Raw genomic sequence first — 19,449 nt, forward strand, 5'->3', positions numbered from 1 at the left:
AATAACAAAATGAGGTTCAAGCTAAACGTTGTTAGTTACATAGAGCACTAACCACATGTAGTATAACAGTGCGCTATTAGATATTGTTGAAGTAATTCATTGTGAGATAGTGTGGTGAGTTTCACACCAATAGGAACATTGTGCCTTTGTGCAATTAGTGTTTAAGTGTGTATGTCTGGTGAGTATGTCTTGCTGAGGAAGATGGCAAATGTTAAGGAATAGTGAAGATGCATCAAATTTTGTCATAAACTTGGGAAAACAGCTTCAGAGATTTATAAAATGAAACTAGCATTTGGTGATGATGCTTTGGGTAAAACGCAAATATTTTTAATGCTATTCACATTTTCAAAATGACCAAACTTTAGTTGAGGATTTTGAGTGCTCAGGTATCCATTGTCAAGTTAGATTGATGAAAAAGTAGATCAAGTCAGCCTTGAGAACGTACAGTATGATTAACAAGTCCATCTTCACATCTGAAAAAGGCAGGGCAGTTCAGAATGAATGTCAAGAGCATGCTGATTGTTTTCTTTAACAATGAGGGAATTCATCAGGAGTTCCTTCCACCAGGCCAAACTATAAGCCACCAGTTCTACATTGGGATCTTAAGGCATTTTGAGAGAGGATGTCAGGAGGAAACATCAAGATAAATGGCATCCTGAGGATTAGCTTCTGCTTCATGACAATAGGCCAGTCCACACTGCTTTATTGTTTCAGTAGTTTTTTTTTTTTTTTTTGGCTAAGAACAAATTGGTAATGGTCCTACACCTTCCCTATGCTCTCAGTCTGGCCCCCTGTGATTTCTTCCTATTCTCCAAAATAAAATCCAATTAAAAGGACAAAGGATCGAAGATATTTCAGAGATTCAAGCTGAACTGCAGAAAGTGTTGGATAGAATCATGAAACAGGATTTACAGAAATGTTTCAAACAGCAGGAAAAGTGCTGGAATCTGTGTGTATAAACTCTGGAAGGAACTGCACCAACATGTAACCAACATGCTGGAATTTTTGTAACTAACATAAGCCTAAATTAATTTTATTGCTCCAGTCTAGAAACTTTTGGCTTGCACTTCACATATATTTTAACTTTATATCCTTCGTTCTCTGTCGGGTCAACGATGATCAACGTATACTATGCAGTATATAAATTCAAAAGTTCTTAATTTCTATTATATTTTGCGTAATTTAATTTTATTATTTGTTATATGGCCTCAAAATTGATTTTGCCATAGTGCATATTGATCATTACAGAAACAGAGAACCCCTTATCGTTGTTTTTCCTTTCAATTTGGGTGGTTGACCCCGGAAGAAGTCACCCAAATCGTAGGTATACAGCGATAGTGTATATGTAACATGCTTCACCTATGTGTTATCCATAGATTTATTTAAATGTCTTTTACAGTAATCTTCCCCATAAACCAGTGGTTTCTAATTTTTTCACTAGCCGCACTGAGTGATTCAAGGAAAATTACTATGTTACATTTTCCATATCTCGTTACATGTAAAAGGCAGTTTCTGTTTTCATGTTACCGTTTTTTATTTTCAGTCTATATATCAAAAAATGCAAATTCCCATCACTTTTATGTGCAACAAATCTATGTCAGTGAAACTTTTTTTAGATTTTTATTAAAATTATAAAAATTATTAAGACTTGGTTTTTTTTAAAAAATACCTTACTTTTTCTTTTAATTGCTCACTTTAGAAAATTTACAACCTGAAAAGGATCACTGCTTTTCAATATTAAGGTGAATAAATAAATATAATGATACACCTAAAATTGAAAATATTTGAAAATTTTAAGTACAATACACAATTACATTTATTAAACAAGACATTTAATGAGATGTCCAGTCCGGCCCGCAGGCCGTAGATCGGACACCACTGCCACAAGCTAATACATATACAGTAATCCCCCACTATTCACGGGGGTTACGTTCCTGAGAAATGTCGCGAATACCGAAAACGCGAATACTGAGTTATGGCTCCCATAGTAATTAAAGGGGTTCTGTTCCAAAGTATGAAATATATAAGAAAAACTAGTCTAAAATTTTGTCTATGTATGTATTATATGTACCTTCATAATATGACCATTAGAAATGCAAGCATATGGCATCGAAATGAAAATAAGAAACAATTTAATATTAAATGTAATATTTATTCAAAATTTCAAACAAATCTTTCAAACCAGCGCCTTTGCTAGCTAAAAAAACTTATCCCGCCAGTGCTATTACCAGTTTCGCTAAAGTGTTGATAAAGGAGTTTTGCCTTTTCACGAATGATGAGTGAACTTAACAGAATTTTATTTTGAGTTCGGTCTTCTATCCACAGATTTAAAGCCTTTTCCATTTTTTTTCTAATTTAACATCACGAGTTACAGAGCAAATTTTTGAAGCAATTAGCGCGTTTTCACGAACACTATGGCAGATTTTTTTTCCTGATTTTTTGATTGATCGTATCGTTGACTCATTGATTTTATAATGTTTTGCCACTGAGGAGACACTTTCGCCATTAGAAATTTTGTCTAATGTCATCACCTTCTTTGATATTTTCACATTTCCACAATAAAGGCACTTTCTTCCGTTAACACACTCGAAAAAGTCTGTTTTACACTGCAAAACGGTAGATTTATCACTTTTGTAAGCATATCAATTTATAAATTGATAAATTTATTCAATTTATCAATTTATAAATTAAAAGCAAATACCAAGCCTTCCATGACAAGCGCATAACACACTGAACAAGGAATAGCGAGAAACGTCCACGCTCGCGATTTTGTCACCCTCTCCCCCCATCCATTGAACGCTGTTTTGACCGGGAAAGATAATTTTAGCCACGCCCATGTTTTTTTTATGGCGGAAAATATTCACGGCGCTTTAAAATTCACATTTTTTTAGGTTTCATTTTATATTAAATCGGCGATCGCGAATACGCAAAACCGCAAATACAGATACCGCAAATAGCGGGGGTTTACTGTATTTAATATATACAGGCATACCTCGAATAACGAATAGGATGTGTTCCACGAAATTACTTCGTTAAGCGAAAATTCGTTTTCAGAGGTAAAAATACTATAGCCAGAATAGGGATACGTTCCTACGTAAAGAAAATGAAAAGCTTTTTTTTCGAACAAAGAAAAGTTTTATTAAATAAACAATCAACTTACATACAAAGTGAAATCACATTTTAAAATATGAGTCTAAAGTTGATTGTTTATGCTTTTTTTCTCTTTCATTTAACAGTTGCCTATATGGAGTTATTGCATTTAACACTGATCGCTTAACAATAACACTTCTTCCTAAATCAGGATCATTTTCACTAAAAAAATTTAAAATGTTTTCAATGTCATTTAAGCACCTTTTTAAATATTTGGTTGTTAACACTTTTTCGGCAGAAACTTCTTTAACTTCATCTTCATTTTCTTTGTCTTCATTGCTAATAAGGTTTTCTAAATCTTCCACTGAAAAACCATCATCTTCTGCATTCAATAAATTTCTAACATACTCTTCATCGACATTTTCGAAACCTATTGATTGAGCCATCTGGATAACTTCATTTCTAATTTCTTGGATGTTATTTTCTTCTTCTAGTACAACTTCTGGCCATATTTTGCGCCAAACTCCATTTAAGCATTTCTTAGTGACTTCTTTCCAAGAACTATCAACGTTTTCAATTGCGTTTTTAATGGTGTAGTTTTTCCAAAAAGTTTTAACTGTCATTTCCTCTTTATCCTCTAGTTCAGTTAAATTGCTTAATGTTCGACACAGATATTAAACTTTAAATGATGCTATTACTCCCTGATCCAATGGTTGAATCAGGGAAGTTGTGTTTGCTGGAAGAAACACAACTTTGACAGGAATGCATGTGTCCAACGTGTTAAGATCAGTAGGATGTCCCGGAGCATTGTCTAACAACAAAAGAGCTTTTTCTTCAAAGTTGTTTTTTTTGACAATACCGTTTTACTTCATGACAAAAGTGGTTAACAAACCAATCAGTAAATAACTCCTTGGTAACCCGCGCTTTTCTATTTGCTTTCCATATTACAGGTAAATTCATTTTTATGTTACCTTTTAACGCCCTCGGATTTTCTGAATGGTAAACTAATAACAATTTTAATTTATAATCGCCAGAGGAATTTGATCTAAAGAGTAATGTTAAACAGCCTTCGGCTGCTTTGAACCCAGCAGCTGATTTTTCTTCAATAGAAATGAAGCTTTTTGTTGGTAGCCGTTTCCAGAACAAGCCGCTTTCGTCAACATTGAACACCTAATTTGGCGGAAAATTTTCACGTTCAATTATTTCCTTTAGTTTTTTTGGAAACTTATTTGCAGCTTCAACATCTGCACTTGCAGCTTCTCCTGTTGATTTTACACTGTGAATCCTGGCTCGTTTTTTAAATTTCTCGAACCAACCACAAGAAGCCCCAAGGGTTTCCGTAATTTCTTCAGTTTGTTTAGATTTCAGGTGATTAAATAAAAATAATGCTTTTTCTTGAATCACCATTTGACTTAAAGGCATATGACGTTGTGACATATCATCTATCCACAAACTTAACATTTTCTTCATTTTTTTCTAAAATTGGATTCCTTAAGCGAGTTAATTTTGCCGCTGTAACATCTGTACAATTCTGAGCAGACTGTTTTATTTTTTCTGATTGGCTTAGTATGGTTGTTAAAGTTGATTGCGCTAATCCTAAAGAATGTGCCACATCGGATTTTCTTTCACCGCTTTCAACACGTCGTATGATATTTAGTTTAGTTTCCAAAGAAATTGCTTTTCTTTTCTTTGATTCTGACATATTAATTAACTAAAACAAAAATATTTCTATTAAAATTTACAAAATCTATGTTATGTAATGCTACCAAAGAACCTACGTTGATTATTGCAATGCACCACACTGAAACAACGTCAGTCATGTAAAGGAAATGGAGGACAGTTAAAAATCACAATCTGGCATACCAAGAAAACTGACAGAAACGGATCATTGCAATGCACCACACTGAAACACACCCTATGAAGTGTAAATAACGACTAAATCAGGCGAATGAAGTGCAAAACTGTTATGACAGACACACCAGCAGCTCGGGAGTACGTAACGAGTCGCCGTCAGTCACCAATCGGATGATTGTCGGGCGTTGGCCTTAAATTGGAATCTTTTTTTATGTTAAATGGGGCTTGAAATTGTGGACTTCGTTATATTGAAGCTTTGTTATCAGAGGTAACGTTAACTGAGGTATGCCTCAGCATTATATATATATATATATATAATGCTGATATATATATATATATATATATGTACGGGCATACCTGTGTGTGTGTATATATATATATATATATATATATATATATATATATATATTTTGGCACGACCAAAGTCCAACTTAGGCAGCAACCTATGCACATCGCCTAGTTCATTTCCCAATTTTAGGGGTGCCGGGTCAATTGTATCAGGTATAATTAACCATCTTTCTGGATCTGTTTGTGGAAGGTGAAAGCTTGAGAATGCCTAAAATTAGTGGGGAAACTGCTAAATACTCAGCAACATTCCTGAGTATTTAATGTAAATACTCAGTTTGGTGTGACATAGGTGCTAATAAGGCAGGCATAAGAGTGTTTTATAGGCCTAATGTCTTATGAGTACAATGAACAGCTGTACAGAGAAATATAGTGGGTCAGAATGTCTTATAACAGGGGATTTTAGCTTTCCAGATATTGAATGGAATGTGTGGGTTGGTCACTCACAGACTAGCGGGACTATGGTGAATTTGTTGGATAACTGTTTTCTATAGCAGCATGTTGGAGAGGCAACTGGAGGGAGTAGTGCACTTGATCTGACTATTGGCAATGTCTGTGGATGGAGGAACCACTGGGTGGCAGTGGTCACAGGGTGTTGATTTGGGATTTGCTTAAAGACAACTACCATAAATTGTAAAGGGATGGGTTTTTGCTTTTGTAGAGGTGGCTGTAGTCTTGGACAGTTTTTAGTGTACAGTCAGACTGTACACTGATGATGTTACCATCAGCAGAGTCTAGGTGAGGGCATTCAGGGAATTAATTGTGGGGGCTTCTGGAATTTACGTGCCAGCTAGAAGATGTCCCCTCAGAGTGTGGACATGGATGGAAGTGGTATGAACTTGAGACTTGTGGCAGGGTGGGATGCATATAAATTATCTGGCAACACAAGAATCTACAGTATATATATAACCTAGTCTGTAATCAAGTCACAGAGGGATGATGGACAGGTGGGGACAAATTGTGGGAAGTCTTTGGCAAGGGATACAGGGAAAAGTGGCAGGGACTTCTTTGTTTGTGAGGACATGGAGGGATGGGGGATGAAACAGATTGGTCCACTCTATGTCGAAGGTTCAAATGTTGACGATCCTGCTCAGGTTGCTGACAGGATTAATGAGTGTTATGCATCTACATTCACATGAAGAGTTCTTTACGGGGGGGGGTATCGGAGGTTTATCAAACTCTAATTGGGAGCAGGATGATTTTGTGGTGGTGCTGAGAGGAGGGTGGAAGAGAAATTGTTGAAGTTAAACATAAGAAAGGACCTGGGGTGGATTGATCTGTCCAGCAGGTTGCGAAAGAAGTAAGCAAACCCGTGGCTGTAATTATGGGAGCATCCTTGGATTCAGGAGAGGTTCCCACAGATTAGTGATGTGTGAGTGTGTCCACATTCACAAGGGGTATCGGGGGTGGTGTGACACGAGTGATTATGGAGTCATTGATTTGGCTTCTGTTCCAGCGAAGGTTGTGGAGTCTGGTGGAATAGGTGATGTAGGACCATCTGGACAGGGCTGCAGTTATACTTCAGACACGGTGTGGGTTTATTAAGGGGAAACCTTGTCTGACTAATTTCATTAGATACTATGACGTGGTCACAAGGGAGCTGGATGCAGAGGTAAATTTTGATATTGTGTACTTGGATTTCAGTAAGGCTTTTGATGCTGTTGCACATGTGAGACTGCTGTGCAGATTGGAGTAGTGTGGCAATGGGAAAGTTGCTGCTGTGGATGGAGGGGTGTTTGGGAGAAGATGGAGGGTGGTAATCAATGGACTTTACTCTTCGTGGGCTAATGTTATTAGTGGAATCCCCAGGGTTCAGTGTTTGCCTCATTGTTGTTTTCTGTATTTATTGGTGATACTGGTGAAGACATATTGGACTTAATGTAAATAATGTCCAAGTTATTATTAACACCAGTAATAATGATGGCAGCATTGGCTGGACTGGACCGATTAAAAAACACTTCTCATAGATAAATATAAAATTATATTGAATTGATGAAAACAAGTCTGTATACTGTTGGAAACAGAGATAAGGGATGGTAGCATGCACTAAAAAGACAGTTCATACATTTAACAGAAACATCATTCGAAATGACCTTCAAAACATAGATCCATGCACATACTTTTTCATGACCCACATCAAGTGTAGATCTGTATGAGGACTTCTGAAAGGAGGGTTAATGTTTCCCAGTATTTGTCTTTGGATGACAGAGAAAATTTTTTGGCAATCTCATTTTAATTGTGTGTATACAAAACACTGAGCTCTTAAGCATTAATCACACTTCATCTCTCTCAGAATCCCCCCCCCTTCCTTCATCCCATGCACGTTACTCCTAGTACCGATACTAATATAAAATAACACTAATAATAAAATACTATAATATGATATAATACTGATACTTACTAGTTCTAATACTAACATTAGGTGGTAGATGACTCTCATCAACCAGCACATTACCAGCACTTTGCTTATTCGAGGCTTGAAGTGGTGAAACCCATGTTTAGCCTCTAGAGCAAAGTTTCTGGCATCTCTCCTCTTTCAACCCATGCACGGTACGTACTGCTACCACTTATACTAACTAGTACTAATACTAATATAAAATAGAACTAATAATAGAATACAGTATTATAGAACTAATAATAGAATATTAATGCTAGGTCGTAGATGACTGTCATCAATTTGTGCAATACCACCACTTTGCTTATTGGAGGCTTGAAGTGGTGAAACCCATGTTTAGTCACCAGAGCAAAGTTTCCGGCGTCCCCTCGGTACTAAGTACTATCTATTTTGATATCATTTGTGTTTGAGATTTTCATTAAAAAAAAAAAAATTTAAAGTGTTAAAGAAGGTGAGCAAGTTATGGAATGTCAAAGGAAAATAAAATTTTCTATTCCTACTGGTAAAAAGAATAACCGTGTTAAGAAATTAGAATAGATGATTTTACAAAATGTGCTATTCACTGCAAAATCCACAATTCATACGCTAAAAACATTCCTGTTTCTTTAAATGAACTTTTTTCCTTTAGTAAAGGTGGACATAAATTTGGACTGCAGCAAGGAACTTCTTCAAAAAAGCAGTAAAGGATGGGTTATAATTGGAAAAAATGCTGGTCTAGAAGGAAAATATTAATTGAGAAATTGGAAATGCCATCCTTGTGGTATCAATACTTACAAAGGATAAGTAATGCTTAGATCTGATGGAAAACAAATAATAAATCTTGGTGAAACATATTTGCATTCCCCACTGACAGTAGGAAGTTATTGGCAATTGGGAAACAAAAATGGTATACTTTCAGCAATCGGGGAGAGTTCATGATTAATCGTTATTCACACTGGTGGAAATAAAGGCATTGTAAATGATAACTCACTAATTTTTAAATCGAAGCAGAAGACTGGTGACTATCATGATATAAACTTTGAAAACTTCAGCAAATGGATTGAAAATAAACTACTGCCAAATCTACCTCCCAACTGTGTTATAGTAATGGAAGATGCAAGTGACCATTCTGTACAGTATAATAAAAAAATCAAATTTGGCTACTTTAAAAAGAGATATACAGCATTGGCTACAGGAAAATGTTAGCGTTCAGTGATGATTTAAGGAAACTTGAGCTTCTTTAATTAGTTAAATCTTCTCCAATACAACCCCAAATACAAAATCAGTGACATTTTGAAAATGGAGAAAAATTAAATGGCAGGTTGCTGAAAATAACAGTGCTTTCATTTTGGATGGCATTAAAGAATTGGCCAAAAATTTTTTGGCCAATAGACTCCCTATAAATGGAAGAAATGTTGTGATCACATAATTAGTATTGAAAACCAGTATTGGGAAAATGGAAGTCAAAATAATGAGTTAATCAACAGACCTATCATTACTACAGCAGTCGATTCATCTTCAAATACCAAAAATAGCAATTCAGATTCAACTGATGAGGATTCGTACTTCATTACTTAACAGTGTTATAAGTTAGTTGACTTTCATTTTCAATAAAATATTTTAGGATATGATCCAATAACGATTATTGCAAAATACTGTATAGTTTATCCTGTATATTATGTAGTCTGTTAAAAAAATTAAAATAACCCATTTGTACAGTACTCTGTAATCTCCCCAATTGTCCCTGTTGATTTATCTAACACACCCTCACAGATGAGTTTATTTTTTAAGCTCATTGAGCCAGGGTTGCCAACCCATACAAATTGAAAATCACCAGCAGCCACTACTGATTTCACAATTTGAAATTTGAATCCTGGTTTTGTAATCTTATCATCTATTACAGTGGTTTTCAACCAGGGTGCCGCAACAACTTTCCAGGGTTGTCACATAATTTGGGTTTAAGTTACTTAAACTTATTTTTTTTTAAATTTATATATTTATTTCATTATAAAAAGGTGTACGGTATCTTTTTAATTTTGTGGTGATCTATAATTGTTTATTTAATATCTCTATATAAAGAATAAAATTATAATATATATATATATAATTTGTATGTATATATATATATATATAATTTGTATTATGAATTGTAATTTTGTTTATAGTTACATTATTGTAATAACTATCACATAACATATTTTTTTAATATTAGATATACAGCATACAAGGTGTCTCAAAAATACACGGCATAACTTCAGGAATGAGTTCCTCGTATGTAGACAATAAAAATATTTTATATCAACATAGTTAAGGAAATGCTTGGTTCCCGAGTTATTAACTCCGACTAACTATTGCAAACGGGTATGCAATTTATGTACGTTTTGGCGGATGGGAATGCTCTGGGGGCCTCGTTGGTTGTACTACGAAAGGTTCCCAGAATGAACATGTCCAGACAGGAAAACGTTTGAAGGTATCCATCGCCGCCTTTGTGAACATGGGACAACGTGCTGCCGACAGTGGATGACCAAGATCTATGACTCCTGAAGTAGAGGAGGAGATTTTGGATGTTATGCATGCCACTCCTGGAATCAGCACACGCAGAATAGCAATGCAACTTGGCTGTTCAACATTTGACTATATGGAGAGTGTTGCGAGAACACCAACTGTATCCTTACCACTGGCAAAACATTACTTGCGCAGGGTAATGTGCTGGTGACAAGGCCTGTACCCGTTGCAGATGATAATGATACAGTTGGTGTTCTCACAACACTCTCCAAATAGTTGAATGTTGAACAGCCAATTACATTGCTATTCTGCATGTGCTGATTCCAGGAGTGGCATGCACAACATCCAAAATCTCCTCCTCTACTTCAGGAGTTGTAAATCTTGGTCATCCTCTGTCGGCAGCACGAGGTGTAAAGGTACCATGTTCACAAAGGCGGCGATGGATACGTTCAAACGTTTTCCTGTCTGGACATCTTCATTCAGGGAACCTTTCGTAGTACAAATGACGAGCCTCCAGAGCATTGTCATCCGCCAAAACGTACATAAATTGCATATCTGCTTGCTCCTGATTTGAGTACATGGTCGGAATGGAAACCACCGATTCTGTCAATACCTTGTGATGAAAGAAATCACCTGCGGGAGATAAGACATTCCGGTTAATAACTCGGGAACCAAGCATTTCCGGAACTATGTTGATATAAAATATTTTTATTGTCTACATATATGAGGAACTCATTTCTGAAGTTATGCTGTGTTTTTGAGACACCCTGTATATATATACAGAGAGAGAGAATTGGATCTAACAGGTAGAAAATTGAGTAGAAGTGCCGCAAAATAAAATAAATTACTTAGGGGTGCCATTATTAAAAAAAAACCACTGATCTATTACAATGCCAGAGTTGATTTAACACTATTTTGATATCCTTTGCGGTAAAATGACTAACACATTCTCTCTGTTGTTAAGAAACCGGTAGTTTCCACATTGTGATAAAATAACTGAATCTATGTTTTCTGCACACTACTTTATGGGTATAAAGATGAGAACAAAATTAGTTGAAAATACAAAAGAAATTTTGTTTATTTTATTTTATTTTTAAAAGACAAAAGTAATGCACTAATATTTATATATGAAAATCTTTTGGACTTGATATTAATGAGAATTTCAGCATTAGTAACATTTGTAGCTGGTCATCCCATTTGGTGAAAAAAGGTGTTTACTTAAGCAACAGTGATCAATCTGATCTCTCTCTCTCTCTCTCTCTCTCTCTCTCCCTCTCCCTCCCTCCCTCCCTCCAGTACAGCAGCACCTGATCGCCCTCAACTGCAGTTCCAGACACAGTTTCCAAAAGACTTAAATAAATGGATCGCATTGGGTGAACACTGCTAGCCAAGTCTGTAGCTGATGTAGTAGGCATTATTGTGCAACATGAGTGGAAAAGATCTTGCAATCAGTCAATAACATCACAACTCTAAAATTTTAATGTTCTTGTTCCAAAAATTCCCAATGTTCTGGTTACAAAAAAAAAAAGACACCTTAGAATTGAAAAGTAACTGGATCTTCAAAGCAAAAGCTAAGCCCATGATACAGAAGAATATATTCTACACAGCACTGTAATTACAACCTTAGGGGCAGCTTTTATAAAAAGTGTGATACAGTCGGACCTCTATACAGTGGTACCTTGGTTTGCGAGCATAATTCATTCCGGAAACGTGCTCGTAATCCAAAGCACTCATATATCAAAGCGAATTTTCCAATAAGAAATCATGGAAACCCAGATGATTTGTTCCAAAACTCAAAAATATTATATACTGTAAAAATGGTTAATACAAAATACATACATACCTTTTCATATTTTTAATATTTAAATTTAATATACATAAAGCAATCAGATTCATGGTAGGATGGCTTTCACTGTCACTAACGGAATCACTGCTATCTGTTGACTCTTTCTTTTTGTGCAACTTTAACAAGGAACCTTTCCAATGACACTTGCCTCCTCTTGAGGATTTCACGGAAATATGACAATTGCATTGTCGTTAAACAGATTCATCGCTCGCACTATTACAAAATGAGGAGGCACGCTTGATACACATAAACAAAGCTGCGCACATGTAGCAATTGAATAAACAACACCGTAAAGGCAGAGATACACTATTAACATCTCACATTTTACTAAAGCACATTTCTAGGGGTTACTACCATAAAACAATAAAAACAATTTACAGTTACGTTCCTGCTAGTGGAATCTGTTATAAACTAGTAGTAAACTCGATCTAATTGCATTTGCGATTATACTGATAGCTGAAATTGTGTTGGTTTTTACGTTTATTATGGTGAAATGTGTTTCCCCTTCACTGATATAAAAAACATAAAAAAAAAAAAAAAAAAAAAATTTTTCAGAATCTTCTCTTCATCCCTATCGTGTTGCGTTTAGTTGGGGGTGATTCTGTGTTCGGCTGCCATTTCTTATAAACACAAAGGCGAATCATGCATAAGCGAATTCAGTTCGTATTATGTAAGCCATCATTCGCGTATTTATAAATTGTGTATGATCGAATTCGTGTAGTGTAAACACGTGTTATACAAGGACTGACTGTACTCTTATTGCAAGACCTCGCTCGTTTATCAAGTTAAAATTTGTTAAAAATTTTTGCTTGTCTTGCAAAACACTCGTAGACCAAGTTGCTTGCAATCCAAGGTACCACTGTATAACGAAATCGATTGTTCCCTTGAAAAAATTCGTTATAAAGAAATATGACCTTTTCAACAGTGAAAAATACTGTAAATCAGAAATATAGTAAAAGATTGGAAATAATTCAGAAATAAGTAGGAATAAATAAATTTTCTAACATTTTAAAATTATGATGTCATTTTATTCATATTCCCAAAGTCATTTTATTCATATTACGAAATGAATAAAATGACTACTTACATATGCGCACAGTGTATTAGTACATGTTTAAGAATTATGTCGTAAAATATTTGTGTTTTTTGTTTTACACTGGATTCTACTGTACACCATTGATAAAAATGTTTGCATTTGTTTAAACACTCAAATATAATTTCTAGTACCTTTCTCTTCCCACTGAAGGCCTTGAAGCAAAGTTTCAAATACTGCCAACACATCTTGTTTGGAAGATTTAAAATTGCCCTCATTTTCATCCAACACAACATTGATATTGTCATTCGTTCTTTAAATACACTCCAAAATGTTGGGGTCGCTTGGGTATTCAGCTACCATGACATCATTATGAATTTCTCAAAATTCGTCAAGAACAATTTCTGCACTGATAAAACCTCACTTGGAACTCTTCCCAAGATTACTCGATGTCTTATAGTATTTATTAGCATTTTAGCAAAACTTGCTTTTGTGAAACAATTCTTAATCGTTGTTTCTGTCACATCTTGACTCCACACTTTCAAAACTCTGATATGCATATCCTCAAATCTATAACAGAATCTATAGGTTGGTTGGTTTTCATTCTCAGTATAATTTTTTTCAGTATGTGTCTATGGTAGTGCATTTTAAAATTCTTGATAATGCCCTGGTCCATTGGCGGCAGTTTAGACAAGGTATTCGGAGAGAATAAAATAAGCTTCACACTCGTAAGTTTCAAAATTACCGAGTGAAGTTGGGTAGGGCAGTTGTCAACAATCAATGCAATTTTTCTGTTTTCTTTCGTCGTCTTTCTATTGAAATTTAAAATCCACTACTCAAAAATTTCACTTATCATCCCAGATTTTTTGTTGTAGTCCAACTCTAATGACTTTACTCCTTTGAAACATCAGAGTTGTTTACTTTTGCCTATTACCAAAAGCTTCAGTTTTTCCTTACCAGCCATATTGCACCAACTAAGAACTGTAATTCTCTCCTTACTATTTTTACCGCCTAAACATTTATCACCTTTAAAAGTCAGTGTCTCGTTTGGCAAATATTTAAAAAAATAAATGGTTCATCAACTTTGAATGTCTTTGTGCTCATAGTCCTCCATAATTTTTTTCAAAACTGTTTTTTTCCAGTGGGTATAGTCTTCTTTGATTGCAACTCCGCTTTCATCAGAAATAATTTTTTCGAGTAAGCCATGCACTTTTTAAATTTATTCAGACAACCAGAACTGGCTTGGAATGTGTTACGCTCCAGAAAAGATGCGTACTCCATAGCCTTTTTTTTTTTATTAATGGCCCAGATATTGGCATGTTTTGGTCTCGAATTAACTTCACCCACTTAAAAACGGCTTCATCTACATTTTCATACATGCATAATTTTGCATGCTTCTGACTGGGTCCCATTTCCTCAAACAGTTTGAGAATCGAAACAGTTTTTCAGAATGGTTAACACACTACTGGCAGGAATACCAACTTTTAAAGCAATTTTTTTTAATGCCCCAATTTATACCAATGGCTATGGACACATAGGTAGCAGTTGACCAGTGTGACTTCTCGGTATAGTAGTGTACAGACTGTATAGGTTTTACTTCTTTTTAGCCATTGTTGACCCATTGCTGGGCAAAGGCCTCTCCCAAAACCTTCCATATTTTTCTATCCAGTGCCGTGGGTGTCCAGTTTCTTCCTGCAGGGTTTTTTTTTTTTTTTTGTAGTTGTTGTCCAACTCTAACGACTTTACTCCTTTGAAACTTCAGGGTTGTTTACTTTTGCCTATTACCAAAAGCATGTACCACTAAATTGTAAAATGTTTTAGCTATTAATTCTTGGAATTAATCCCTTTAGCTTTAGCTAAGTGCTAAAGACATTAATTCTTAATCATTTTAGCTCTTAATTCCTGCTTTCTACAGCATCAGCTTTATTTCCTAAAGGCTGGAGGTGCAAACAATGCCAGGCCTCTTGAAATTAGTTCATTATATGGAATTTTTTTTTGTTATAGGGAAACTTTTTGGTGTAATGACCAAGGGGAAATCAAAAACGTTCGCTACATAGAAAAATTCACTAAAGGGAAGTTCATTGAAGAGGTCCGACTGTATTTCTCAATTTTGACATCACATTTTTTTGGCTTGAAGTTGGGATCATGCAGATAATCCTGATATGTAGTCTTTAGTTTAAGCAGATTTTGTATTAGGTGTAAGGAACTGTTTATTTGTTACAACAGCATAATAATAAATTTTATTCATGTGGATAAAGCATCTTTCCTGAATTATATATATTAAGCTTTCACTCTCTGACAGGGTGAGCACAGGAAAAGTGAAGGCTTTTGGATTTGTTTTCTTCTGCATTATGTCACTTGATATGTGCAAATAACAGGAACTTTGTCCTGTAATATATTAATGTTACTTGAATTGATGGAAAGCATTTTCCTCTCACTAAAATACTTTTCTGAATTAGACTCCAAAGATCGCGGGTTCGAATCCCGCCTTGGGCTTGGATCAAAGTACTGCAAAAACCTTGGGAGGTGTATTATGGCCACAGAACTACCAAAAAAAAAAAAAAAAAAAAAAAAAAGAATTAGTTAGACTTCATAAAGCTATACGGTTAATTGAACTTAACAGAAAAATCTTAAATTGTTTTTAAGAATACTTATTTCTAGGGCTAATGTTGTACTTTTAATTACAGACAAAACCTGAGCATTCTCTTATCTTAAATTTGACGACGCTGAGAGTTTGGTGTGCCCTCTGTTCATGCGAAGTATTTTTAGAAAATAACGATCCACCTTTGAGTGGTATGCTATCTTCACACAACGTTACTATTAGCAAAATTAGTGCTGCAGAACCTGATTCCGATGAAGATGATGATGGTGATAATCAAAATTTGAAACCTAGAGGTATGTTTAATTATATGAATAGTAATATAATCTAAAATATTTCATAAGTGTTTACAAAGAAATCAGGATGTAAATTTATTTACAAATAAATATGATTTGAATGAATATTTTCTAGTTTTAAATATCACTTCATGGTATATGAATTTTGTCATCAGTAATATTTTCAGTGTATCATAGTATATTGTAAGTTTAAATTTGTAAAGTGTTTGGAAAGCTACAGTTTAATATGAGAGAGAGAGAGAGAGAGTGAGAGTGAGTGAGTGAGTGAGTGTGTGTCTTTTATTGCGCCACCTTCAGTTGTAAATAGTTACAAGATTGTATAGTGTTGCAATGTCCCTTCACAGTCAAAGAGCCAGGGGTTGACCCGTATGTAAAATAGTGTTATCAATATTTTGGCGAGAATTTTGCAACTTTTGTTTGGGAGCTTAATTTTAACTTCTTTAGTGATTTAAGTTTTGTCAAGTTTAATTTCTACAATATTTTGTTAACATACATTCTGTATTGTATTGTAAATTTAAATTTTGTAATCTTTGTAAAATTCAAATTTTTCTTAAATTATGGTTGCTACAATATCCACTTACAAAGTCCAGGGACATCGGGACTCAAATGGAAATTGACTGTGGGCATTTCCAGTGTGAGTCATGACTTTGTCATTTGTATAGCCTGTGGCATGTATTCTATGGCTGGTCTAGTAGACAAACGTAGCTCATCTGGCTATTCTTTTCTTTGCAACCAATGTGAGAAGTATATACCGAACTCAAATTACAACTTGGTGTGTTATGAGAAGAATTTGAGTCACTGAAGAAATGAGTGATTGCCCTAGAAGCAAATGTAATTGGGAGCTTGTCAGGAAGTCAAGTACCTCCTGACCTGCCAAGTGATGTACCCCCAATTCGGGTCCCAGAAAAGAATAGTCAAGTGCAGACTGCTCTGGTTGAAGGTGATCTAGTTTTGTTGGGAGACTATGTTGTCAGATAAACAGGTAACATTTTTTGTAATAAAGGTAGATAGTCCAGAACCAGTGTGTTTGCCAGGAGCAACAATTGATGATGTTACCATCAGATTACCAGATTTTAAGGGAGGTAAAGAGTGAATTATTATTCATGTGGAGACTAAACAATATTAAACATACTCAACCTGACCATCTGTTGGATAATTGCAGGACTGCTGAAGACACATGCTGCAAGTTAGGTCAGAATGTATGTGTCTGCAATTCTGCCCATACATGATAGGAAGGATTATATGCTGCAAATCTTATGGACTAACTCGAGACTTGAGGGAATCTGTAAGGTTCTGGGGAGAGGGAGAATAAATTTTTTCAGCACGGCCTGTTTGTTTGTTATTTGGTTTTTAGGAGCATTAGCAACTAAGGCCATATTGCTTCGGGGATATGCGGCGGTCATTCCCTGACCTTTCCGCATCCTCCGTATTTGGTGGGTAGGGGCTCGAACCCCGGTCTAATCAAGAAGCGTGTGCTACGCATTGCTGCTCCTGCCCACCTGGCTACAGAGGCGCCTTCAGCACGGCCTGAATTTGTAGGTAGAATGAATCTGTTTTGTAGAGATTGAATTCATTTGGACAAAGGTGGTGCAGCAATTTTTGCCAGCACCATTGAGGATATCCTAAGGATTCAGGGAAACTGCTAGTTAGTGGGGGGGAAGGGTAATTTAGATCCACGTTTATCTGATGATATGGTTCAAAGCAATGCTTGCACTGACCTCATGAATTATTGTTTGTTGCCTGAACAGCTGATGTTGATAAGATGTCCTCAGGAGAGTAGTGTTTCAAATGAAGGGGAAGATAAAGCTTGAGATACAAACCTAAATACCATCAAGGTGTGTGTGTCAGGGTAGTAAACTGTAGAAGATTAATTAGTCTTAACTGTGTCTACGGTAATGTCAGGAGTGCTGTCAATAAAATGGCTAAATTTGAACTCCTGGTTTGGGTCAACTAGTGCTGATATAGTAGGTCTAACAGAAACAGTTTTTTTTTTTTTTTTTTCTGAAAAATCACAAACATGAGAGGTATTAGAACTTATATTACTTAATAGTACTTAGTACCGTGCTTGGGTTGGAAGTTGAGAAGACAAGAGAAGATATTTGTTGACATTAGACTTGAACTTCTGTAGACTGTAATTTTTAATAAATACATATGAAGGAAGGTTGTTCCAGAAAACGGCAGTTGAATGAATAGGGCAAGGTTTCTCAAAATGGAAAGTGGAATGCAATGCGCTATCATCGGCAAAACTATGGATAGGATTTACAATCAATGGAAGAAGGTCATTAATATACAAGAGAAAAAGAGTGGAGGAAAGAACTGAACCTTGGGGGACACCGCATTAGTGGAGAAGTTAGAAGACAGAGAGCCATCTACCATCACCCTTAGTGAGTGATCAGAGAGAAAACTGGATAACCAAATACAAAAAACAGTTGGCAAACTTTAGAAGACCTTTATGCCAAACATGATTGAAAGCCTTTGAGATGTCGAGCGACTGCTTGTGTTTCACTGAACTTTTCCATTGAATTTGTCCATAAATGGGTAAAATAAGCCAGAATATCACCAGTGGATCAACACTGACAGAATCCATACTGGTGATCGTTGATCAGATGGAAGGTTTCTAGGTAGTTTAAGAGTTGGCGGTTAATTGATTTCTCCATTACTTTAGAAAGAGTAGAAGAAATTGCAATGGGACGATAATTAGATGGGAGGAACTTGTCATTCTTTTTAGGAACTGGCTGGGTATGAGCAAATTTCCAAGCAGAAGGAAAAACACCTTTGGAATAAGAAAGCGAAAAAAGGTGACAAAGAACAGGAGTAAGTTCAGAAGTACAGGTTTAGAGAACAAGTGGAGAAATACCATCAGGACCTGGAGCTTTCTTAGCATCAAGGTTCATCAAAATCTTTCTGACATCCTTTTGATGGAAGACCACAGGAGACATTGAATGGAGCATGTTGAGAATGGTGGGAGGTGTTTTACCAAGATCATTAATACATGAGTTGGAAGATAAATGGGATGCTAGCAGGTCAGCTTTGTCCAAAGTGACAAAAGAATCATCTGGTTTTGACAGAGGTGGGAGCAGAGATGGGCAAAAGTTGCAGCCAATAGTTTTGGCAAGAGACCAGAATGCTCGGTTAGCATTAGGGCAAGAAGCAAGTTTTCTACTCTTAGCCTGTTCAAAATCTAGTTTGGACTGATTAATAACTGCTTCACAATTGTTGCGAGCTTTGGTGTAGACAGAAAATAAAACTGAAGAATTGGAAACAAGCCAATTATGATGTACAAATGAATTCTTCTCTTGAACAGTTTTAGCATATTTATTGGAAAACCAAGGTTTAGATAAAGGACAAGATTTTAAAGTGGAGTGTGAGATAAAGGATTCCATTCCTACAAGAATAATTTCACTGATACAATCTGAGCAAACATTGACATCAGAAGTTTTGAAACAGTAATCTGACCAAGAAAAGAAAACAAGAAATCTCGCAGGTCATTCCATTTTGCATCCTTGT

At 35.7% G+C, this 19,449-nt stretch overlaps 1 protein-coding gene across 1 annotated transcript in view; it reads left to right on the top strand.

The window, feature by feature from the left end:
• Nucleotides 1-19,449, top strand: part of LOC150087340 (ubiquitin carboxyl-terminal hydrolase 20-like) — a 561,531-nt gene that overhangs the window by 88,972 nt on the left and 453,110 nt on the right. Inside the window, exon 4 of the mRNA XM_090372003.1 lies at nucleotides 15,735-15,942. Coding sequence (XP_090228129.1) covers nucleotides 15,735-15,942 — 208 coding nt within the window. The remainder of the gene's footprint in view (nucleotides 1-15,734; nucleotides 15,943-19,449) is intronic.

The sequence above is a fragment of the Mastigoproctus giganteus genome, chromosome 4 (assembly GCF_048544385.1).
Source record: "Mastigoproctus giganteus isolate SK-2022 chromosome 4, ASM4854438v1, whole genome shotgun sequence".
Taxonomy (NCBI): Eukaryota; Metazoa; Arthropoda; class Arachnida; order Uropygi; family Thelyphonidae; genus Mastigoproctus; species Mastigoproctus giganteus.